We start from the raw sequence: 25,055 nt of genomic DNA, 5'->3' as shown, positions 1-25,055 counted from the left end.
CATGGAGAGACATGAGCAGAGACTCGGCTGTCCAATCACAGACGGGATTGGCGGAGAAGTGGGCGGGGCGTGCGGTCGGTCGTCCAATCAGATCGCTCCCATGACAAATACTACACATGTGCTCATGCATTGGTTATGACAACCCAAATAAGTACACAAGCTGGAGATTTAATTGAAAAATAACGCTTTTATTAAGTATTTAGCTGTGAGCTAGATGATTTAATAACCCAACAATAAAAAATAAATGGCTCAAAATGAAGCCATTGTATGGGTTGTAGCTGGGTTTACAAACACAAAGTAATTATAAGCATATTAAAGACAGACAGGAAAAGGATCATTTGACAGACTTGTCCTCACAAGAAGCACACAAATACACTTTCACACACACACACACAGGCATACACACTTTCAAGTTACACATGCAAAATATACAGTACAAAATGAAACCTCTTAGACCTAAATACAAACAATAAAATAAAAACACACTGTTGAAATCAATGACTTCAACAGACTAAAATATGAGAAATTCCCAAAGTAGTCTCTCACTGCAGGTGGAAGTGTTTTTGTCCAGCATTTCCATATCTGCATTGTTATTTATTTCCTTTGATAGTCAGTCATCAACAATGCTCAGCAGACCACTCAGCTTCAGTCTGCAAGCCAGTTCTTCCTCGTGGCTCGCCAAAATCTGTTGCTCAAGTTCCTTTATCCGCAAAGCCATAGATAGAGGCTTGGATTTAGGCCGGTCTGCTCTGTCCAAAAGATCATCAGGCTCCTGGGAAGTAAAAAAAAAAATTACACTGCATGTTTATTGCTGCACTTAGAAGATATTGTTGATGAACTAGCCACATGTAAGCCACTATTATCTAAGACAGGGGTGTCAAACTCAAATACACAATGGGCCAAAATTTAAAACTTGAATAAAACCGCGGGCCAACATTGAACAAATAAACCTTTTAATATATGACAAACATGTTTTGCTTTAACATTAAATATGGAACCAGCAACGCTTATAAACATACAATATATAACTAAATAGTGCAGACATGCAAAATCAAATTTCAAATAAAAAGCACATCAATGTCATTAATTTATTAAATAAAATTCAATAAAAATCGTATGCCTCTTTTCTATTTGCATCCTTCTGATTTAAATATCAAAATAAACTTTTTCAACAGGTTAATAAATTCTGCCTTTCTTTTCGCCATTTTTGGGAAGGGGTAGCTGGGAGACAGCTCTAGCTTGAGGTTGCTATGACGACTGTCACAGAGGAGCGTTTCTGGGTCCTGTCCTGATTGACGCGCCAAAACAACAGCAGGGCATTGTGGGATTTGTAGTATTAGCGGTAAATGCGCCGTATAATACCGGCGGGTCAGCTTTTATAGTACAATAATAAGATAATAATTTGGTATTGCCTCGCGGGCCAAATAAAATTACACTGCGGGCCAAATTTGGCCCGCGGGCCAGAGTTTGACCCCTGATCTAAGAAATGAATACAAATTCTATCACACAGAACAGCTTTTTGAGCTGAATAAGGACGTAACTTGCCCCAGGATCAAATACTGAGACGTATCATACCTGTGTGAGAGCGCAGTCTCTCGTCTTGGCTGTGGGTGCATGCATTATGGTTGTGGGCATCGACAACAGAGTGGAGGATGGAAGGAAAAGGGGTGTGGACAGGTGGTCCAAGGGGTCACCATCCAGCCAACGCTGCAGCTGCTCCATGCTCCTGTAGACAGAAGTGCATGTTAAGACTTGACACACACATGCAGCAGATCATTTTTGGCTAATTTTAATGTGCCTCAAGAACCCTCTTTGTGGGATTGTTTCTGCAGTTTTACCTTTTGCTCTCAGCCTTCTCCTCCTCTAAGCCCCTGAGGACTGTGTGGGCCAGTAGTTCCTGTGCTGTGGGAGTGTGTGTGATGTCCAGCGGGGCTGTCGGGGCCTCAAGAGGCTCCACCAGACTGTGGAACAACCTCTGTCTGATGGACAGACTGCTGGAAGTAGCAGAAGCAGCTGCACCTGCCCTGTGGATGGATGGATGGATGGATGGAGAAAAATGAGTGACAGGGAAAGGAGGTCAAACTTAGTTTATACAGGATTCATACAGCTTCTAGCTGAGTAAAATTCAAGCACTTTTAAGGTTCACGAAACAGTAATTTTCCACACGCTCAAAGCCTAATTGTTACGACAGCTGCATTTGCAAGATATAGTTTACAAAAATCCTTTATACCCACAGCCATCAATGTATTTTGATACCTTGAAAACATAATGGTTAAAATGAAGTCCTTTATAAACTTTCAAGACTTTGTTCGAACTCTAATGATACGAGATGGATACAACTTTTTAAATCAATAGTATGTATATTATAAGAATTTGTCTTCCAATAATTTTGAGAAGATATTGCCCTCTAAAAATCATAATACATTTTACTTTAAGTTTAACAGCAGATTGGCTGCTAATCAGTTTCTTGTTCATTTTTCATGCAAAAATGGCAAAAAGGCCTCTTAAATAAGGAGATTTTCAGTTTTTTCTCTGTTTTATATCATGTTTAGCTGCAGGGATTCTGCAGGTTTCAACAAGTCAAATTTAATACTTCAAGACTTTTTTACGACCATAATGAATACAGTTTAACACCCATTCCAGATCCACACTGGCAAAAAAGTACAAAAGACATTTAATGAGATTTTAAGATCTGAATTTTCTGAATGAAGACTTTAATGCCTGAAATTCATATTGTTGGATTTGGGATGTTTAAAGACTTTTTAAGACCCCGCGGATACCCTGAGCTGAATATCTTTGGGTTTTGTATGGACAGAAACAACACATTTAAAAACATCACCTTGGATGGACATTTTTCACGATTTTCTTCCTTCGATTACTCTTACTAGTCCACCTAACCGCCTCTAGTTGTGATTTTCAGTAAATCATGTTAATAAACAATTTATTAGGCTACAGATTCACTAGCTTGCCTCAGTTGGTTAGCTTGTCGGAAACTGTGAGAAGCATAACGGTAGCGACGTTAAAGTAAAAAATAAGTCATTTTGTTTCCTTTTAGCTGTATTATCTGTTTGGTGAAATTACAGATGTCAGTTACTTGCAGCAGCACGTGTTGCAGCAGTAAGGTGAACATCTTTCCAATACCTCAGTTAAGTCATGGTCACCTAACATATATATTTATTTAAAAACATTTTTTTTTTAAAAAGCGCTTCTTTTTTCTCTTCTTCTTTTCTTCTTTAACATATAGCACTCCTGTGGCGATGACAGTTAGCTCTTAAAGTTATGTACTTACTTGATTCCTATGGTCTATGTCTAGTACCATCAGGCTGAATGCACTTATTGTAAGTCGCTTTGGACAAAAGCGTAAGCTAAATTAAATGTAATGTAATGTAATCTTTAAGATTTTCTTACCCTTCCCTCTCCTGCTGCTTCTCACTGTGGGTTTGTCTGACAGCCTGGGTCCATACCTCCGGTGGCTGGAAACCCTTCAGTGACTCTGTGTGAAGGTAAACCAGGATCTCCCCATCGTCCGTCACAGCGTCTAAAACAACCAAAGAATCAATTACTTCCTCTTAATCAAGCCATACATCATGTACATGGTTCTAATTCTAAATCAAAGTCCTCACCTTCACAGACAGGTGGTCCAGGGATCTGCCAGTCTTTCAGCTTGTGGTCAATGCATATCACCAGCATGTCGTCCCAGGGAATACGACCGTCTGGAGACACATCCTGGTCTCCGACGTCCAGCCTGTTCCTGGTTACCTTGGATCCTGGGGTTCGGGCATGGTGTCCTGTGAGCCTGACCCTCTCTAGTAGGTTCTCCAGCCGTGACATGAGGAGAGGCTGACTGCGGCGTGAGACTGGGATCTGAGCAGCGTAGCGAAAGATGGAGGAGCAGAGCTCAGACCACGAGTCTGGAGAGGGAGGGAGGGATGATAAAAGAAGTGAGGAGAAAGAAGAAAGGAGAATACACTTGTCTCTTGTTTATATCTTCCTGTTTTTACTCAAGAGTAGGAAGAAACGTTTGGAAGAAACCTGCCAGCTCGAGCATCGATAATGTTAACAATCGATTAATCAATGTTTTTATACATACTCCAATATGTATAAATACATGTATACATGGGCAAAATAAAAGATATACATACAGCACTATGCAAAAGCCTGTTTTGACAACAGACGCTTTTATTTTGAAAGTACAAAAAGAGACTTCCTGACGATCATAAAAATATGTGAGTGAGATAAAACTGTAATGATAATGTCAAGGAGTTCAATGTTTTATGTTTTAGCGCCTGAAGAGGCATGAGGTTAGTTTTCACAGTAATATTCATATTTAATGTGTTTTGTGTTTAAATAAGTTTTGGATAAAATTAAACTCAGTAATTCATACTAGCAAGGTTTGATTCAGTGAGCTAGTTTTGCTCAAATTAATCTCTTGTATTTCTGTGTGTTTTATAATTGTTATTGTAACTTTCACTTGTAACTTTCACGCAAACTGTAACTTTATCCAACTTAATTCTCAGCTCATTGGCTTATTGACGTATGGCTGCAAAACTGAATGATTGGTGTGTTTCAGTTCAGTGATACTGATACACAGTCAGAGATAAAAAATTTACTAAAAAAATGCACAGATTGATTAAAAATTCTGCATGATCAACTAAATTCATAACGACCATTAATCGATCATCGATTAATTATTCCCACTCCTACTCAAGAGGATTTATACAGTGATGGAACCGCTCATAAAATAAACAGCCTTGGTGCTCTCAGTCACTGACCTGTGGTCGGGAGCTGCTCCCACTGAGGCAGCTGCAGGCTGAGGATGGCTTCACGAAGCCAGGCCAGGTGCTGAGCAGAGTTCCAGCCCTGATGAGGGACAAAGTCACGCGTATCAGGCAGGCAGAACTCGCCAGGCGGCCATGACAGTCTGCTGAGATCCTGGGACGACACTCTGTCAGCGATGTGAGCCAGCACGGCGTTGTACAGCTGGACGACGGGCGCGGGGTCCTGTGGAGGGAGACCTGCGGCGGCTCGGTCCTGGCGGTGGCCGTGAACTCTGGGACTGAACTCTCGACTCAGACTGGCCTCTACCAGCTGCACCAGGGTCTGACAGGAGAGGGGGAAGGGTGGAGGAGCACGGGCCAGCAGCCAGCGTGTAGCCTGGCTCAGCTAGAGACACAGACAGGACGGATGGGAGAGAAGTCATAGAAGTCAACCGTCTAGCTATCTAACAGATTATTCATTTGAATAACTGTTTGAGGCCAATGTTTCTGTACATGAGTATGTGTAGTACCTGTTTGGATCCCTGCAGGTCACTTGTGGTCTCTGGTATGAAGAGGAATGTGTACTCTGATATCAGGCCTTCCTGGACCATTGTGTGCAGCATCAGGGCTGAGGGGAATAGTTCAACGTTTACACAATTTGTCCAAATTAAATCAGCTATCTTCCCTTAACTAGTTTAAAGAATAGTTTAGGATTTTGGACATTAAGTTGTTGGAAATACTTGCGTACAGGCCTGCATACAGCAGCAAACAAAGTGAAGTGAAACCAAAGATAAAAGCCAAGTGAAGTTGGTTTCTGATATGTACAGGACCATTGTTTTGTGGTGGAATGGGTAATCTTTAGGTGTACACGTCGTTTTATGGAATAAAACCTTGTCTTTTCGTGACCCTGCCAAGTTGTCCCAACCAACCAACCAACCAACCAACCAACCAACCAACCAACCAACCAACTAACTATCTATCATCCTCTACACTACTGGCAACTTTTTCATACAACTTAATATCCAAAATCCAGAACTATCCCTTTAAATATCCAAAGGTTGAGTTTATACTAGTGATCATTGCTTTGATTTTAGAGTATACCAAATTGTGTCATTATTACTTTTATAAATTACCTTCTTCCAGTTTGTGTGTGTCACTAGTGCCACAATCAGGCCCTGGCACCAAGATGACTAGAGGCAGTGGGCAGTGCCAGGCGCTGGCTTGCTGTAACTGTTTGAGCTGAAGAAGAGCTGACAGCAGGGGAACGTCCTGCTCATCCTGCTCAGGCTCCAGGAGGGGCATGGCGGGGAGCAGCATGATCAGCGCAGCCGTTCCCTGGAGCTCACAGCACTCCTCCGTTTTGGACAAGCCGTCTTCAGTTAGAGGGCCTCGGGACGCCTGGGAGACAACACAGAGAGGACTGGTCAGACAACCCGTTTTTGCACAGTGCCAAGGCAAATCATATAACATTTTTAACTAACTATAGAGCCAAAAAGTATATAGACACAGTACAAACTAATGTCTCAATACCAGTGCTGGTGTCGTGGCAATTTTAAAAACTGCGCTAAGTTAATGGGTGAGTTGGCCAAACACAAAGCACTCAATACTCTGTTCAGCAAGTTTTATTAGCAGATTCGTATTCCATACACCGCACAATTCTGAATGGCTATTTTACAATACAACAAAGCCCCGTACACCTAGGGATGGGTACCGAATTCGGTACTTTTATAGGTACCGACCGAATTCCGTCGGTACTACCGAGTACCGATTCATGTAAAATCAAACGGTACCATGTTTCGGTACCTAAACGGCGTTAACTTTAAACTGATCATTGATTTCAACCTGTTTTCATTTGACGTCTTTGATTAACAAGCGTGCTGACTATCGCACTATTTTTTAAAATTTATTTACCTCCTCGTCTGGTCCTGTCTGCTCACCGACGCCGCTAGCTGCTGCCCTCTTCCACCACGGAACAGAGACCAACAGCCGGCTCTAGGTCTTCTAGCCGCCAGCTACTATCTCTCCAATGTCTCTACCCGGGCTTGGCCTTCGTCTGCCTCCAGATTAGACCTTCCTTACTCCGTTTGCTCTCTCCATTCATCCGTAGACTAGTCATTAGCAGCTAGCAGCTAGCTGCTGCATCTCTGGTCCTCCGCTAATACTCCGCTCTTCAACTCAGGAATATTACCTGCCACTTTACTCCAAACTGCCTCGCAAAAATTAAATCCCTCCACTCCTGCGTCATCCTCGATATGTGCACAGAGCAGCCCGACTCAACTTTGTTTATTCCATCATGCCATACCCACAATACTGTCATCATGCCTCATTGACCGGTGCTGCGCCGCACGGCTACGACGTCATCACAACAAATCACACGTGCACTTGCAACCTTTTTTTTTTTTCTCCCCCGTGCACTTGCCACCTGAGAGCGCTCCTCTGCATTCTTTGATAACACTGCGACCTTCATGTTACAAAATGCACGTTCGCTCAACAATAAAGAACTGTTCATCCTGGATTTTATATTGTTTTGATATATTTTTTAAAGTTCATATTTTGAGAAATAAATATGTTACGCAAAAGTACCGAAAATTGGTACCGTTGAGTACCGGTACCGATTCCCAGGTACCGGGTATCGGTACCGTATCGATTCAAATGTGAAAGGTACCCATCCCTACGTACACCGCTCGAATTATGACTGTTGCACTTTTCAGCATTGGCTCTTCAGCAAGACTCAATGCGGCCTTTTCTTCCTGCCCTATACATCACATCAGGACAGACCCCACTGGTCAACACGTTCCCCTCAGTCATGGTGTTAGAAGAGTTGAGTTCAAAGAGTGAGTTTCCAGAAGGCTTTGTGTCTTGAATACCAAGTAGGTCGCCGCCTACTTCATGTCCCACCATGCAGGAGACACCAAATTTCCTTCACACTGGTTAAAATGTCTTAATATACATTTAATAGCTTGTAAACCTGTTCAACTTGGCACCACATGGCAGCAACTAAAAGCACTTAGGGTTTCAAAAACCAACACTCGTTTATCGCTTTTCTCTCAGCCATCTGTATAACCTGCTGTGTTCTTACCTTGATGCTGATATGGACTTTGTGAGTGTCTTGTCCTTTATCCTGAAGTGTGTTGATGACACAGAGGGTTTGCAGTGTGCCATCTTGCTGCTTCTCCCTCACCTCTGACTCCGTGCTGCCACCAAGCTTCACCTCCAGCCAGTCTGACAAGATCCTAAAAAGCAGACAGGAGAGGACACGAACTTAATGAAATTGTTCAATGAACACTCGTGAGAGAACGTTATCAGTGAGAACCAATTTAAACTAGAGAATGCACTTTCTGAAGAAATTGTGGTGGCAATGCTCAATGTTGAATAGCGGACACTACGGTGTCATGCTGGCTGGATTGTGTCAGGAAAGTGAGATTGTGTGGAATTAATATGAATGTAATCAAAAGTTGAAAAATACCAATAATGTATAAAAACATTTGGGATATTTTTAAGTTCATTGAAGAGCTCGTGCTACACTACAATGGTGGCTTAAATAGGTAAGATAATGTTCAAGTAGTAGGAAATGTTAGTAGTATTCAATAGTAGTATGTGGGGACAGAGGTCCCAAAAACAGCTTTAGAGCAATACACCAGTCAGAAATGGAAAATAAATTACGAAAATCTGGTAAATTTGTCTAAAAGTGCTGAGTCATGGTTGGGAGGAACTGGTGGTGAAACCCAACAGTAGTATGAGGTCCCAAAAACAGCTTATGAGCAATAACAGAGATACTGATGTAAGTGTAGACATTTGACTAAAATAGTTCAATTTTTTGTTATATTCCTGATTAATTAATATGAAATAAACTTTTTGCCTCCAGCATTCCCATCACTAATCTTGGAGGTAATCAAAATTCTACCTGTCACAACTGCTACTGTGCATGGCTTTTTGTCATAATGTGTAGCTGTTTACCTGTCTGCCAGGCTGGCTACACTCTCATGGTCACTGGGTAGGAGGAGAACAGCTTTCCAGAAGATCCGTTCAGGCGGGTTGGGGATATTTTCAGTCGCCAGTGCTGGAAGGTCGAGTGGCGCCCACACTGTCTCACTGAGAGAAACACCAAAACAAGGTCAAAACGCTGCTGCGTGACATGGACCACTGACTAAACATACTTATGACTTACTCAAGCAGCTGCTGATAGTAGTAGTGGACTCTCATCTGGTGGATCACTTCTTGTCTCACTTTCAGCAACCTTAAAGAAACACAGAACATGTTTTGAATTTAATGGTGTAGCAAAGTGGTTTTTATTTCAAAGTTGACAAAGAAAGTATACAAAAAAACAACAAGTGTTTCAATCATATAGAAAAATCTAAATAATGACTTGGTATGTAAAAATACTGACTATTTTATGCCAAATTAATGAAAATATGCAAGTGTTGCAATTTAGTGTGTCAAAGTAAATTCAAATGTTAAAATAATGACATAGAATGCAGCGGTGGAATGTAACTAAGTTAATTTACTCAAGTACTGTACTTAAGTACAATTTGGAGGTATTTGTACTTTACTTGAGTATTTCCATTTTATGTAAATTTGCACTTATACTTCACTACATTTTTAGGCAAATATTGTACTTTTAACTCCACTACATTTAGCTGTCAGTTTTAGTTACTTTTCAGGTTGAGATTTAACATGAAAAAATTCATGAATTTAAGATGAATACCCAGGTTGATACTTTAAACCACATAACAGTGTATTAAGTAGTTAAATGAGCCCTGCCTTGACATCATTAATAAATGCATCAATATTAATAATCTAATACTATATTTGAATATATAAAACAATCTGCGTAGGTTCATTCTACATAACGAGTATTTTTACATTTGATACTTTAAGTACACTTTGATGCTGATACTTTTGTACTTTTACTTTAGTAAGTTTTGAATGCAGGACCTTTAGTTGTAGTGGAGTAATTTCACAGTGTGGTATTAGTACTTTTACTGAAGTAAGAGATCTGAATACTTCTTCCACCACTGATAGTATGTTGAAAATATTTTTTTTCGCGTGACAAAAATAATGAGCATTTCAAAATAACGACTAAGTATCTCAAAATAACTTAGCACGTCACAAAAATGAGCTTAAATCTCAATATAATGATTCAGTATGTCAAAATTATGAGAATGATACATAATATAAAAAAACATTCCCAAAACTATGAGTTCATTTTCTTGAAAAATGACTTCTTAAGACATGGTTGGAGAGGACCGTACCTGGTGCTGGAGAGGGCCAGGGTGCCGGCGTTTCCCAGATTGACCAGACCACGGGCCAGATCTGCCATGGAGGGCTGTGCAGGGGCGCTGGGAACCAGAGCCTTCAGTTTAAATCGAGGGTCCACACAGCAGGGAGCTGCAGGGAAACCTCTCATCTGTCTCTTCAGCTGCCGACGCACTGCTACCACGTCACGCCACCTGGTTGTACGGACGAGTGGAGAAAAGAAGAAAACAGACAATAAAAGAGTAATTAAGCAACAGTTAGAATGGTAAACTGGGGTGAGACTGATGTTGGCCCGTCATGGAATAATGTATATCAGCTGGGCAAGGGCGTTCTTGGTAATAATGGAGGTGTTTAGTATTACATGGCTGCCTGAATATTTCTCTGTTTCTTACCTTTTGATGTACTTGTGGATGCGTTGCAGCTCAACATCAAGGATGCCTTCAACCAACAGAGCGATGTCTGCATTCAGAGTCTCTTCAATTAAACTGCTACAGACCTGCTCTGTGCATTTAGCTACACGGTTTGCCTTCTCATTCACTGCCTCCCTGAAAAAGGAAGAAAAAGTGTCAATTTAAAAGTAATTGTGCAACTCGAAGACATTAAAATTCAGGATATTCATCTTAACTCAAGCATCATATTGTCATTTTGCAACTTTACAACAGACCACATGAGAATTTGCCTCACTTGATCTCAGAGGTGGCTGTCTCCTTGACGGTCTCATCTATAACTTCGTAAATAAGCTCTTTGCAGAGAGAGAAGCTGAATTGAACCAGGAAGGCCTCGTGCTCCTGCCTCCTCCTGCCACAGACACAAGGAAAAGAGATAAAAATGGGCAGGTTAGCTGTGGTAAATATACTGTAGTTATGATGACTGAGTAAAATGATGACATAAGTTAAGCCTGATTTAGCGTAACGTCAGCGTCGCGTATGACGTTGCAAATAGGTAACACTCTAATCAATGAGAGCATTTCCACCGGGCGCGTAGCGTAACGTTACTGCAGCGTCTCAGCAGCGTCTCTACGCGAGCATTAGGTAGGACTTCTATTTCTCCGCGAGACGCTGCCAACTCGCGTGAATCTCAACAGAGCAGATCGCACCAGACAGGAAGTCCGACTCAGAATCAGCGTAAAACACTTCCTTTCAAAATAAAACAAAATACGCAGTTCATGCAGCTTAAAACTACTTCACATCATCATTATGTTATGACCGGGGCACCAGATCAGCAATCAATCAATCAATCAATCAATCAATCAATCAAAGGGTCTCAGAGGATCGGCGACACGGAAGACAAGAGACTGATTGTTGAAGTGGAACATCATACAATCATTTATGACATAACATATTGTTTTTATAAGGATAGATGGTCAGATCAACAGATCTTTCACCTCAGAGAAGCAAAGTAAGTTGGTTTTTGTTATTGTTGTTTACTTTATACACACAGTTTATCCATAGACTGTATAAATAGAGTTTAAAGTTTATCACGGGATCTTGCGGTCTCCCGTATGGTCAGGATTATCGCGTGATCTCGTGTGTATACGGCCGGCTCGCTAAACTGACGTGCTGCTGCTGTAACGTGCCCGGTGTGAATTGACAGACGCAGCAAAAACGCTGTGGAGACGTGCTGCTGCTGTAACGCGTCCGGTGGAAATCCCCAGTTACAGATGCACACTTTTGTTTTTTATTTATTTATTTAGACTTTATTATGTCATTATCTGTGTTAACCCATTAAGATCTTAAGTCTGCCTAGAAAAAAACCCTCTTAAACCTAAAAAGCATAGTTTTAGAACAAGCTGTCAACGTTTCCTAAATAACTTATTTCTCAGCCTCTGCAGCAGATAGAGGCATGAAATAGTATGTAGAGACAGAGGTCCCAAAAAAAACTTTAGTGCAATACACCAGCCAGAAACGGAAAAGAAGTTATGGAAATCTAGTAAATTTGTCTAAAAGTGCTGAGTCATGGTTGGGAGGAACTGGTGGTAAAACACATCAGTAGTATTTAGAGACAGAGGTCCCAAAAACAACTTATGAGCAATGCATTCATCCGAAACAGAGATACTGTTGTACGTTTTTCTAAAATAGTTACATTTTTGTTACATTCCCCATTCATTTGAATAGAAACCAAAAATTCTTGAAAATGTGGAATATCTTGAAAAAAAGGTATGAATGAGAAAAATATCCCGTACTGGCCTAATATTTTGATATTTGAATGAAGTTTCTACATGTAAAATGTGGAAGGAGATAATAATTAAAAAAGCGGCCAAAAAAGAATATGAAATAAACTTTTTGTCTCCAGTGGCCTCATCACTTATCTTGACATGAAATAAAAGCAATGTGAAAACTTAAACCCTTGGCTTTAACTGTAGAGCATTGCCTTGGTTTTAGACGATCATCCAAAACATGCAGATATCGCATTTGGTCTTAAAGGTAGAAGTGCATGCAAATGTTGCTTACGCTGCAGCCATTAAACAACATGATATAATGCTGATGATTTCACGACTGTCAGGCAGCCCTTAACTGTTAGTAGACCAACCTGGCTTCTTCAAGCTTGCGTTTCTCTTCAGTGACACGCTCCTGTTCCAGCTTGATCTCAGAGGAGGAAACCTCCTGCAGCATCTGTCCCAACACCTCACTGACAAGAGACTCCACCTGCACAGCACTCTCCCTGCAGAACCAGGCACGTAATAGGACAGAAAGTCAGCCATCTTCTTAAATAACACCTCATACAGTACAGGCCAAAAGTTTGGACACACCTTCTCATTCAATGCGTTTCCTTTATTATCATGACTATTTACATTGTAGATTCATCAAAACTATGAATGAACACATGTGGGATTATGTACTTAACAAAAAAGTGTGAAATAACTGAAAACATGTCTTATATTCTAGTAAGCAAAGGGTGGTTACTTTGAGGAATCTAAAAGACAAGACATGTTTTCAGTTATTTCACACTTTTTTGTTAAGTACATAATTCCACATGTGTTCATTCATAGTTTTGATGCCTTCAGTGAGAATCTACAATGTAAATAGTCATGAAAATAAAGAAAACGCATTGAATGAGAAGGTGTGTGTCCAAACTTTTGGCCTGTACTGTATGTACTCATATAAATTAAAGTAATCACAAAACTTGAATGTATCACACACAAGAAGAGCTGGATGGATGAATCACTTTAACTTACAAAAGAGCAGTTGCAGCGTAGTTGGCACCGACATCAGCTACCTCCCTCACCGCTGCTTCAACCACCTCTTCAATCACAGAGTCCAGTTCAGCCATAATGTCCTGCAGGAGGAACCAACAGCACAGTTCCTGTCATGCACACGCTAAAAACTAAAGAAGACCCAGTCCAATGTTCCTTATGAGCTTCTATTAATACAGACTTGGCTCTTTAAGCTTTGGTTTATTTTTTGATTAAATTTAAAGCGGACACACCATGCTCATTTTCAGGTTAAAAACAAAACAAACCCACGTTCTTTTTCTCATACTGTCTGTCTGAATATACTTGTATTAACTCTGTCCTAAACACTCGGTTTTAGCACCTGTCTCTTTAAGAACCGCTTCTGAAACAGCTCAGTCTGCTCTTATTGGTCAGTAATTTCAGGTATTCCACTCTACTCTCTCTGCACCATCATTGCAGCCGGGGAATGACTGGGACAGCACTGAAGCTGCACTTTCTACATACACTCGTACTCAAAAGGTTGTGGTCACCCAGAAAATGTCTGTGGCGTTTTCCATGAAAAACAAACAGTTTTGTTGCATTTAAGTGAGCAAAGCTTTTTCAAAGGCAGCTTTTTAGTGTTAAATTATATTTTGTTCAGCTGTTGTGTGATTATTATAGATGCATTCATGCATATGCAGCACATTAATGCTGAAGCTCATTACAGCTGTAAGAAAAAATGCCCTGGACTTAAATGTGCCGTACATCCCTCCCAAATGCAGAGTAGAAGAAGTATAAAGTAGCATTGAAAGGAAATATTCCACCCCCGTCTACAAGAATCAAAGCAAAAGGTGCTGTAACTCTGTTGCTTTGGCAACAAAAGATAAATATTATTACGTGGTCTGAGATAATGAGCAGAGAGATGTTGCCCACCTCATTGCTGTACATCGGCTGCGGTTTGGGTGGAGGTGATGGTGGTTTGACAGGCTGAGGTTGAGGGATGGACTGGAACAGCTGCTGGGTGTCTGCTGGGACGGCCGAGCTCTGGAACGGTTCACTGGTCTCTCCCGTCTCATCTGGAACAGCTGCAGGCAACCCAAACGCAGTGGGCATGTCTGGAACCACCTGAGGCAGCACCTCCGTGCTGGGTGGTGCCTTAACCTCCACCTTGGCTGATACAATAAAGAGACATTTCAGCTGTTATTAATGAGACTCCACATTCCTATAGATGCGATAAGATCACATATAAATTCATTTTCTGCTCAAAAATGATGCAGGCACTGTCGATATAGAATTTAAGTGTTCTAATCCTTATGAAATTGACTGATTCTGCTGCGATGAAGGGTCACGTGACAAATACTGTTACACAGATCTGAGAGGAGAGGACAGGAGAGGTTGTAAGATGAGGTTGTAAACATGCAAATAGTTCGATATGTATAGCATGTGGAGATCCAATTTTTTTCCAATATTCATGACAATTGTGGTCAAAGTGAAATGGAATTTATATATATATATATATATAAATAAATTCCATTTTATCCAAATTAAAAAAAGAAACATTTATCAGAGAAATTAAACTTCAGTTTTTTCTTTGTTTATAATTTATGTCATTATAAATGTGTTATTCTGCACAAAAAGCATGTTTGAGTTGTTCAAACTTCTAGCCATGATTGAGCTGATCCATAGATCTGCAGGACGTACAGATTTTATATAGATTTTATATATTGCAGGCCGCAGTGAGTAAAATGTAAAAAGAGCAAAAAAAACCAACAACCCTGAAATGGCTGGTTGGTGTTCAGAGGCTTAAACATTCCCAGCTCTGCATACAAACAACACTGTTAGGTTAGTTTAAATGATAAATTGTGCTTACTGCTATCTAAAAGCAAGTCCTGCACATGTAAAAATCAAACTACTCTGCAGGGCGAGGACCAGTGAGGAGGAGTGAATACCTTTAAAGAAGCCCGGAGCGGGCTGAGCCAGCGGACCTTCTCCACGGTACTTGTTGTTGGAGTCGAAGCTGCAGACGGGGGTGTGCTGGGGGGGGCCGGGGAGGGGCCCTCCGTTCACCACCTCTCCAATCAACACCGTCTTCTTGGCGAGGATGACCTCAGACTTCTTCTGGGACAGAGGCAGCTCTGGCTCCTGATAGGCTACCCGACTCAGCTCTACCACACTGTGAACGATAATCATTAAATATATTTTGTTGTGGAAAATCACTTGAGAAACAGTAATCAATACTGGATACTGGAGAGGAAGAATTTGTCTTTGTCAATTTATTGAATCTTGCAAGATGAGAGCAAATTGTACAGAGTCAGATACAGTCTGCAGAATCACTGAGGTTCTGCATTCAGCACAAGTCATTTGAACATACAAAGTGAGTGCGTAAGCAAACAGAGAAGAGAAAATCCTTGTTTGACGAAGAACACCTGTGGACCTAGCTGCAGCCTTGAAGTAACAACTTGCAAGACAGATAAGAACTAGAACAAGGACAGGCTTTCAATATTTATGTAAAAAAAACAATTCAGTACATAAGAACAACCTTGGTCTGTAACCAAGTTACAAAACGTTATATTGAAGACTGTTTGTGTGCAATTCATTTTTCCCTTACAATGAATATATCTTTTATACAAGCTTTAATATAAGGCAGATAGAGTTTATAGCAATAAGATCAATATCAGTGACTTGTTAACGCTGCTCAGGACGTTATGTTTTATATTGTTTTTGTAAAATTCTCAGTTAAATATGTCACAAAAGGATTAGCAAATTATTGCATTCTGTTTAATTTAAGTTCAAAAAAGTTCCACCTTTTTGGATTTAGGGTTTTTTTTATTTATTTTTATAAAATCTGTTAGTGAGCACACTGGGCATCCTGTATCTATTTATCTATTGTAATTTTACTATTATTTTTAATTTTTCCTTTCTCTTCTCTTTCGCCTTCCTTTACCAGTTTTTTAAAAAAAAAGTGGATATCAGCTGTGGAATAACTTTATATCTTATATTGATGCTCATGAAATGCTGATCTTCAATAAAAAAATCACAAATTTAAAAATAAAAAATAAAAAATCCTCAGAAGATGGAAATGTGGCTGAATTTCTGGCAAGTTCTGATTTGGTAATTTTTTCCTAGTGGAGGTGTTCTTTTTTTTTTTCCTTTACAAAAAAAACCATGCTTTTCAAACCTGCTGCTAAGCTCTGAGTGTTATCATTTTTTGGGATAATGATATAAAGCTGGGGCTGCAATCAGGTGTTTTTAGCCTGTAATAACAAATATAGCTAACTCACACTTGTATGAGACCACCAGTAGAGACTCACCCATCATTGACATTGAGGCCGTACTGCTGGATGAAGTCAGTTGCCTCTTCAGTGTTGCGGAACATTAACATTCGCTCTATGTCCTCAAGTGGAAACGCAGTGGATCGTGGACCGACAGTGTGGGCCATGTTCAAGGTCTTCAAGGCCTTAGCTCTGACCTGTATGCACACACACACACACGAACATTGGAAAGAACAGAAATACTGAAACACACGCACTTCTGTCCTGAACTTCTCCATCATGCAACTTTTGGCTGAAATTATGCACTTTATGAAAAGTACTCATCTATTGCTCATCATTTTAATCAAGTCCAGGGTTTACTTTCTATTAATGAGGGGAGAGTTTCTAACCTGATTGAAGTATCTGTGCAGGAGGCAGCTGGCGAGGTACGAGGCTCCTTTCACCAGCTTGAAGAAGCGCACAAAGTTGTTGCTGTTGACTGCAGTGAACACCTGCACGGCAAACTTCACCTCGGGGGAATTGCGCACCTCGTCACGGAACTGCTGCACTTCACTGTGTGGACAAAAAAAAAATCCAGTGAATGCAAACAATCATGACGATGCGCTAATTTCAGGACCTGACAGAAGCAAAAACAGGTGCTCATTCAGTGACATCTCACCATCATATTTAATCGTGTGTGTGTTTATGGACTGACCGTAGGATGTCGCCGTCGTTGAGTTTAACCAGCACGTTGTACTGGCGGAACTCCGCCTCTAGGGGGCAGTAGACTTGGCGCATGGCCAGGTCCTGGTACATCTCTTTGAGACTCTGGAGGCACTTTGTCATGTTCTCGTTGTTAATCTTGGCATCAAAAGTGGACATGGACTCCTCGCAGAGGTGGTGAGCGCAGTGCACGTGGAAGCGCGTGCACTTCCCGATCAGAGCCGCCGTGTGTGGGCAGCACAGGTGCTGCTGGATGATGTCCTGTGGGTGACATAGATAGATAGATTGATTGATTGTCTTTATTTCGAACATGCAGGCAATAAAAAAAACAAGTTTAAATATTAATAGTTTTTTTTTGTTTTTGTTTTTTTGCTGTTTTTGTTTTTTTCTTTTTCTTCTCTTTCTTTTCCTTAATGAAAGAATTCATTGAATAAGCAAACAATTAAAAATGAATATCTTATTTACTTATTTATTTATTCTTTTGGCATTGCCTCTTGTAAAAAATTCATAAATGTGGCAGGATGAATTGAATATGTGATGAAGCTGTTAATATTTGTAATTTCATAACCTGCAATAAAGTAATAAAAAAAAAAAATATATTAATAGACGAATAAATAAAAAACAAAACAAAAAAAGCAAAAAAATTGAAAAAAACAGACACTTTCTGCAAGCTCGAAAGGGGGTAGGAAGAAGTAAAAAACGTATCTAGTCCTACCCCTTAACGGGTCAGTATATACATACATATATGAATAATCAATATAGTCACATACAAATATTATAAATAATTATATATATACATATACTATAAACAATTTATATTACATTGTGAATACCTATACATGTATATTATAAATTACTATATATATATAAATATTATAAACATAAATACAATAGAGGAACTGGAGTTTAAAATCAGTCTCCAGAATGAGTCAGAACTTCTTAAGTCATTCCTTCTGCAAAATCAAAACTGGAAACAGAGAATGTGTTGAAAAAGTGAGTTTCAGTTGTATTCAGTTCAGAAAGATGTGTAGAAGGAGGAGTGGATCAAACACCAGAGTTATATGTGCACCACTCAGACAAGCTTAACTTGAGTCAGGATCAGTTCAAACATTCAACCTTAAGGCCCTTTCAAATGTCCCGCTATATTGACGTACAGATATGTGCCGGCTTTTCACCACAGGGCGTTCATAGTGATCCCACGAAGGAGTGATATTAGCGCCCTTTCATAGTGCAGTCTTCGCCAAATGAGGTGTGAGCATAGTGGGAGGAGACGATAGTGATGTGAAACAGAGCAGCAGCAGCAGTGCTGCACAGTAGCACAGTGCTAACAGGCTGCACAGTTAGCACTGTAGCAGTACAGCATGTACAGTTGAAACCAGAAGTTTACATACACTATATAAAAAGACACATATGCTTTTTTTCTCACTGTCTGACATGAAATCAGACAATCACTTTTCCTGTTTTAGGTCCGTTAGGATTACCAAAATTATTTCTATTTGCTAAATTCCAGAATAATGAGAGAAGGATTTTTTTAGACAATTTTTTATTACTTTCTTCAAAGTAGTCAGAAGTTTACATACACTAACATTATTATGCCTTGAAACAATTTGGGAAAGCCCAGATGATGCTGTCATGTCTTTGGAAGCTTCTGATAGGTTTATTGACAACTTTAGAGTTAATTAGAGACACACCTGTGGATGTATTTTAAGGCACACCTGAAACACACAGTGAGAAAAAAAGCATATGTGTCTTTTTATTTCGTGTATGTAAACTTCTGGTTTCAACTGTATGTGCTGCAGCAGCATGTGTTCAGTAAGTGACCTCTGTTTGTTTACAATAATCGGTGGACACTTTGTGTACGGTTAGGGATGGCAGTGCATACAAACAATAACAGAAGAGGAACCGCCACCGTGCTGTTTCTGGCTGTAGATTTTCTACAGACTCAAGAGAAACAGGATTTGATTACTGTCGGACTCAGTGGGAGGCGTGTTTCTGATGATACGTCAAATATTTATGCCTTGCTGCCATGGGCGATACATAGTGATCCCGCTTCTAATAGTCCAACCAATTTTACACCTCCGCTAGACCTGAAGGCGTTACAGAGCCATCCTGCTTCTAGGGCTTTCATAGTACAGGTGAGATGTCACAGAGGCATAAATAGCTCTGCTTTAACCCATTGAGGCCTGAAACGCCTGTAAAACCTCTGGGCGATTTTAAAATAAGCCCCTAAAACCTGAAGTTTTTCTGGAAATTCAACAGAAGTGTCAACGCTTCTACTAAATAATAGATTTTTCAGCCTCTGTAGCAGATAGAAATGAAATTCAAAAAGTATTTGAGAGCTGATACAAATACTACAAAACGACATATCCGCTTTCCAGGCTTCAATGGGTTAAAGTGCAGTATGAAAAGGCGTTAAGAGTGTTTTACATAAGGGTATAACACAAGTTAAAGCGTGTGGACATGGGGCCCTTACCTTGCGGATGCCGCGGGTCCTGTTCCAGACAAAGTCGTACCAGTCCCGGTAGTTGTCGTGGCCCTGGTCCATGATCTGAGTCACCAGATAGTCCATGGTCATGCTGAGCACCGGCAGGGGGCGCAAGTCGTGGGGCAGGGGCTCCTCCTGGTCGGCTGACGAGCGACTGTACTCTTTAATGGCTGCCGCGTGATCCACCTGGTCAGAGTTGAATGTTTCATTTTAGGTCCACAGTGTCCTTCCCGTTTTCAATCTCACACTTGCAGAAACATTACTTGTCATCAGCCATAAGGCTTTACATTTAAATAATAATAATTATATTCTTCAGTCTGAATGAGCATTACCATCTCTGTATCTGGGTAGACCTCGAATATGTTCAGCTGATTCCGTGTTTCCCTCATGTACCTCTCCTTCTCTGGACACATGTCAGGACACGTTCCCACAAACACCTTTGACAGGTCCAGGTCCGTCCTCTTGGGCCGACCTGTGAGGACGTAAAGTATAAAACACACGGTAAATATGCCTCTGGTGTTAAATGCTGCAGCAGATTGGTGTTAGAGGTGGCTGAACCTTGACGCAGGATCTTGTCTCTCTGCTCCAGGAGGCGGTACTTGTCCTCGGAGGTCTCAGCCAGCTGGCCGATGAGGGGGAGGAGGGAGGAGGGGACCGGGCGCTCCGAGCTCTGGGACTCTGTGCTGCTCTCCTTCTGGGGTTCAGAGTCAAACTGCAGAGACTTGATTAATGAGGACTTCTTCGCCGGAGAACTGACATGAGAAAGGACAAATGGAAGAAATACATGTGGGATGAAAAAAGCATATTATCTTATAAATAAACAAATTAAAATTTGGTATTGGTAAAATAAAATCGCAAAAATTACTTATACCATTATTATAGACAGAAAGTATGAAAAAATGCATTTTCAACTTTCAGTCAGTGAATGAATCATGTGTGAAAAATGTTTCCATCAGGAAAAGTAACCAACTTGAAGCTTAAGATAAAAATATTTCATCAAAATCACTTTATTCTACATATCTCATTTAAAATCCTGTCAAATAAACTGTTTGCCCAACCCAGCCCTGTAAATAAACATTACAACATCCTTTGTACAACTGAGAAAATCGGACATAACTGCAGGCTGTTTTCACAGAGCAGAGGACATGAGAGGCTGTAAAAATGTAAAAAGTTAAATAATTAAAGATTTTTCCTAATATTGGTAACGCTTGTGGGAACTTTGAAAATTTTTGTATATATAGATTTAATTTTATTCCAAGTTTTATCAAATTAATTATGAGAGATTCAACATGTTTTTTCTCTTTTTGTATGATTTAATCATAAATCATTTTGAATGTGTCCTACTTCTAACCATAATTGTGTTATTTCCATAAAAGTGCAGGACTTCTATACTGCAGTGAAATACAAGGCCACAGTGAGTAAAATCTGACAGAAGACAAAAACGTCCTTAAACAGTTTGGGGTCAGAGGGCTTAATGGACCTATTAGATGAAGGCATCACAACTACAGTTGAACCTAAAATAAAGTAATGATGACTCTTTGATATGGTGTAAGTGTTACCTGCTGCCGCCTGCAGGAATTCGGACTGCAGCTCTTCTGAGTGGGGAGGAAGCAGCTTTGGTCTCTGCTTCCTCCTGACTTTCATGCATTCCTTCTTCCCTTCCTGATGCAGGTCTGCTCCCCTTTTCCCCTGGACCTAATGCACACAAAGCAAGGAATTAAAAGGAAATACTAAATAAACTGCTCTTTACATCCATGTAGCGTACAGTTTAGGGATGGCAATAATATTGATATTGTCGATTAACGGTCGTTAAGAATTTGGTGGATCACGTGGAATTTTTAATCGATCTGTGTATTGTTTAGTTTTATCTCTGGCTGCGTATCAGTATCACTGAACTGAAACACGCTGAGCGTTCAGTTCTGTGGCTGTACGTCAATAAGCCAATGAGCTGAGAATTAAGTTGGATAAAGCTACAGTTTACAAACTGAAAGTTGCAATAACAATTATAAAACACACAGAAATACAAGAGTATTAATTGGAGCAAACCAGCTTACTATATCAAACCTTGCTAGCATGAATTACTGACTTTAATTTCATCAAAACTTATTTAAACACAAAACACGTTTAAATATTCAAGATTACTGTGAAAACTAACCTCATGTCTCTTCGGGGGCTAAAACATAAAACATTGGACTCCTTGACGTTATCTTTACAGTTTGATCTCACTAAGTTAGTTTTACAATCGACAGGGAGTCTCTTTTCATCACCCTTTCAAAATAAAAGTGTCAAAACAGGCATTTGCATAGTTCTGTGTATATATATATATATATATATATATATGTATATATATATATATATATATATATATATGTATATATATATATATATATATATATATATATATATTTTTTTTTTTTTTTTTGCCAATGTATGCATGTATTAATACATACTGGAGTATGTATAAACACATAGTGGAGTATTTCTAAAAACATAGCAATTAATCTATTAATTTATTGTTAACGTTATAGAAAATCGACTTTTTTCCAAATACCCATCCCTTTTTTTTATAAGAATTGAACTCACTCTGCTTCTTTCTCTGCCACAAGAGAAGGAGTTCGTGTCTATGCAGTTGTTTGCCTTTCTTCTTTGCCTTTGCTGCTGATGCCTGAAATAGTGTGAACAGTGACAGAAAACAAAATCATTTTTTGATTTCCTTGAAAAACACAACTCATCATCACCTTTGGCCTTGCTTTAATGGGAATAAGTAGTAAAGAGTTAACTCACATGATCATCAAAGTGTACAATGACCAGGCCCTTGGTGGGCCGACAGATGACCCTGCGGACTTTGCCGAAACGACCAAAGTGCTTCTCCATGACGTCCTTCCTGTTGAGGGCGGGAGGAACGTTCCTGCACTGGATGGCGGTGCAGTCGGTGGGCGACGCGCCGCCCAGACTGTCTGTGCTCTCCGTGCGTACGCCGCGTCTAACAGGGGTCGAGAGGCCGAGGTTTGAGTCAGGGGGTTGTGCTGGGCCTGGAGGGGGTTGATGGGTAACAGGAAGACAACAGGATGAAAATGGGAAATCATTTTTTTTTAAAGCTTTAACAATAAGTGGGTGATGTAACACGGTGATAAACAAGTTCCTGCCCCAACTTTTTTTGCAGGCATTGAATTCAGAATGAGTTTATATTTACAATGAACAACACAGTTCATCAGTTTGAACATTAAGCATATTATGTTTGTACAGTTTTCAAATGATTATACATTTAGCAAATGATTGCACTTGATTTTATCTAAGTTTGAAACAGCAAACAGCATCCCAATTTTTTTAGAATTGGGGTTTTAAAACCTGACCTATGTCTCGATATGAAGATTTCGCCCATATTGCCCAAACCATTCATAGTGCAGACAGGTTTCATAAATGTATAATCTTCGCTGATACAAAATGCAGACAATACACAGTATGTATGATTTGAATGTCTCACCTGACTCTTCAGCTTTTTCCTGCACTTCCCTGCTCAGTGCCTGTGCTGTGGGTGGTTCAGCGGGTAGGTCATCACCCTGAGCTTGGACCTCTTCCCCCTGGCGCTCTTCCTTTGCACCCTCTCTCTTCGCTGTGTTCGGGCCATCTCGACGCAGATCACTCATTGCCCTGCCAAATAAGCCTCCTAGAGGGCCGCGGGACCTCATCAGTGGCCTCTTTGAAGGATGTCTTGGTGAATCTGTTTCTGCTGGAAGATCCTCCTCTCCCGCTGCAAGCTTCTCTGGGCCCGTGCTGGGGGCTGCTGGATCTTCTTTGCGCTTGGTGCCTTTGCCAAGTCGTGCAAATACATTTGTTTCTCCCAAGGAGTCACGGGTGCTCCCTTTCTCCTCTGTACTAGTCTCTGCTTTAGCTTTGGTGTCACCAAAAGGTGAGGGCTGACCAAAACTGGTTCCTCCAAAAAGAGGTGCTACCTGGGGCTGGAGGGTTTTGGCTGAAAAGCTGAAAGACGATGGAGTGGTGGGCTCAGTGGTAGATGGCTTTGTGCTGGAGCTGGAGGGGGCGGCCGGCTGGGAAAAGGTGAACTGCAGTGTGTTGGCAGGAGCGATGCTGCTGCCAGTTGTTGGTGGATTGGTCTGAGCAGAGATGGAGGGAGCTGCAGCTGGCTGTGAGAAGCTGAAGCCCAGCTGTCCAGACTTAGCCCCGGTTGACAGAGAGAAGCCAGTGGTGGTGGTGCTGGAGCTGGTCTGGAACCCACTGCTGCCAAAAGGTGAGCTGGACATTGAAGTAGTTGCGGGCTCTGGGCTGGCGCTGAAGATGGGTTTAAACACTGCCTCATTGGCTGGCTTGAACTTTGTTGATCCGAAGACTCCTCCGCTCTGGGTCACACTCGGACCTGTGCCAAATACACTGGTGGTGACGCTGGTAGAAGACGGCTGTCCAAACACAGATGGACTATAACCCAGTGGCTGAGGTTGCCCTATGGCAGAGGTAGAGCCAGTAGCCATCTGCGTGTTTCCAAACCCAGAAGACTGTTGACCAAACCCTGGTGGCTGTTTGGTAAATCCCTGCTGGCCAAATCCTGGAGCCTGCCCAAATGCAGACTGCTGTCCAAATGAAGGTGTTTGACCAAAGACTGAACTCTGATTCTGTCCACTAGTCTGTCCAAAAGCTGGTGCGGTACTACTACCAAAGCCTGAGCCGCCGATTCCTAATGACTGCTGTCCAAATGCTGGAGCTGGGTTTATTGTCGAAGGCTGTGTAGACGGCTGTCCAAAGGCAGGGGTCTGTCCGAAGATGGTGTTTCCTTGAGGTGTGGTCTGTCCAAATGCTGGTGGCTGGAAAAACCCCATATTTTGGGGCTGATTGGTAGCACTTTGCTGTCCAAATGATGGGAACAATCCAGTCTTCACAGTGTTACTTGGGGCTTGGAAAGCTCCACCTTGTGGACTTCCAAACGGATTGGATGGATTCATGGCGCAAATATTTGCGGATGTCAGTTATTTGTTGAAAGAAAAAACTTCTCACCGAGGGCATTCAATCGGTAATAACTGTGACACTGTTCCCGTCTCTCCAGTACTTCAGTGTAAAACCACAATCACGTAAAAGTCAACAGTAAACTGTGAAGGCAGGAACGAATAAAAAGCATGGCTCTGCCGATTAGCATATGCTAACAACACAAACACTGTTGAAGCTAGCTCAGTTCCATAGCCCTTAAAGTTGATATGCTGACACAACAAAAGTGCCCGATGACATACTTGCGAAAAAAAAAATTTGCAAAATATTCACGTTTGATTCGAGAAACCGCTCACCTCGACTTCCACAGAGTTTGCGTTGTTGTTTTTAGTTTAGTTCGAACGCATTTTCCAATATCCGGTTCCGGTCCGACAGTTTTTTAGGTCCCCGCTCAACGCTAAATTGCTGTCGGCTGCTGCCAACATTGCGACCGCTCA

General features: G+C 40.9%; 1 protein-coding gene across 1 annotated transcript; it reads right to left on the bottom strand.

Annotated features, from left to right (window-relative positions):
- Positions 1 to 167: 167 nt before the first annotated feature.
- mcm3ap (minichromosome maintenance complex component 3 associated protein) lies at positions 168 to 25,020 on the bottom strand. Its single transcript, XM_059342703.1, has 28 exons — positions 23,108 to 25,020; positions 22,408 to 22,655; positions 22,207 to 22,288; positions 21,183 to 21,318; positions 20,182 to 20,375; positions 19,956 to 20,095; positions 19,612 to 19,809; positions 17,131 to 17,399; positions 16,826 to 16,988; positions 16,476 to 16,633; positions 15,114 to 15,337; positions 14,098 to 14,336; positions 13,189 to 13,289; positions 12,543 to 12,674; positions 10,698 to 10,811; positions 10,406 to 10,558; positions 10,010 to 10,207; positions 8,926 to 8,994; positions 8,715 to 8,849; positions 7,837 to 7,990; positions 5,891 to 6,155; positions 5,288 to 5,385; positions 4,773 to 5,163; positions 3,624 to 3,911; positions 3,409 to 3,538; positions 1,839 to 2,024; positions 1,576 to 1,726; positions 168 to 772 (listed from the first exon to the last, which is right to left on the bottom strand). Exons 1-28 carry the CDS (start codon positions 24,576 to 24,578, stop codon positions 611 to 613), a joined length of 6,249 nt encoding a protein of 2,082 aa, XP_059198686.1. The 5' UTR covers positions 24,579 to 25,020; the 3' UTR covers positions 168 to 610.
- Between the last annotated feature and the right edge of the window lie 35 nt (positions 25,021 to 25,055).

Source organism: Centropristis striata, chromosome 10 (genome assembly GCF_030273125.1).
Source record: "Centropristis striata isolate RG_2023a ecotype Rhode Island chromosome 10, C.striata_1.0, whole genome shotgun sequence".
Classification (NCBI taxonomy): Eukaryota; Metazoa; Chordata; class Actinopteri; order Perciformes; family Serranidae; genus Centropristis; species Centropristis striata.
This window is presented reverse-complemented; position numbering and strand designations above follow the sequence as displayed.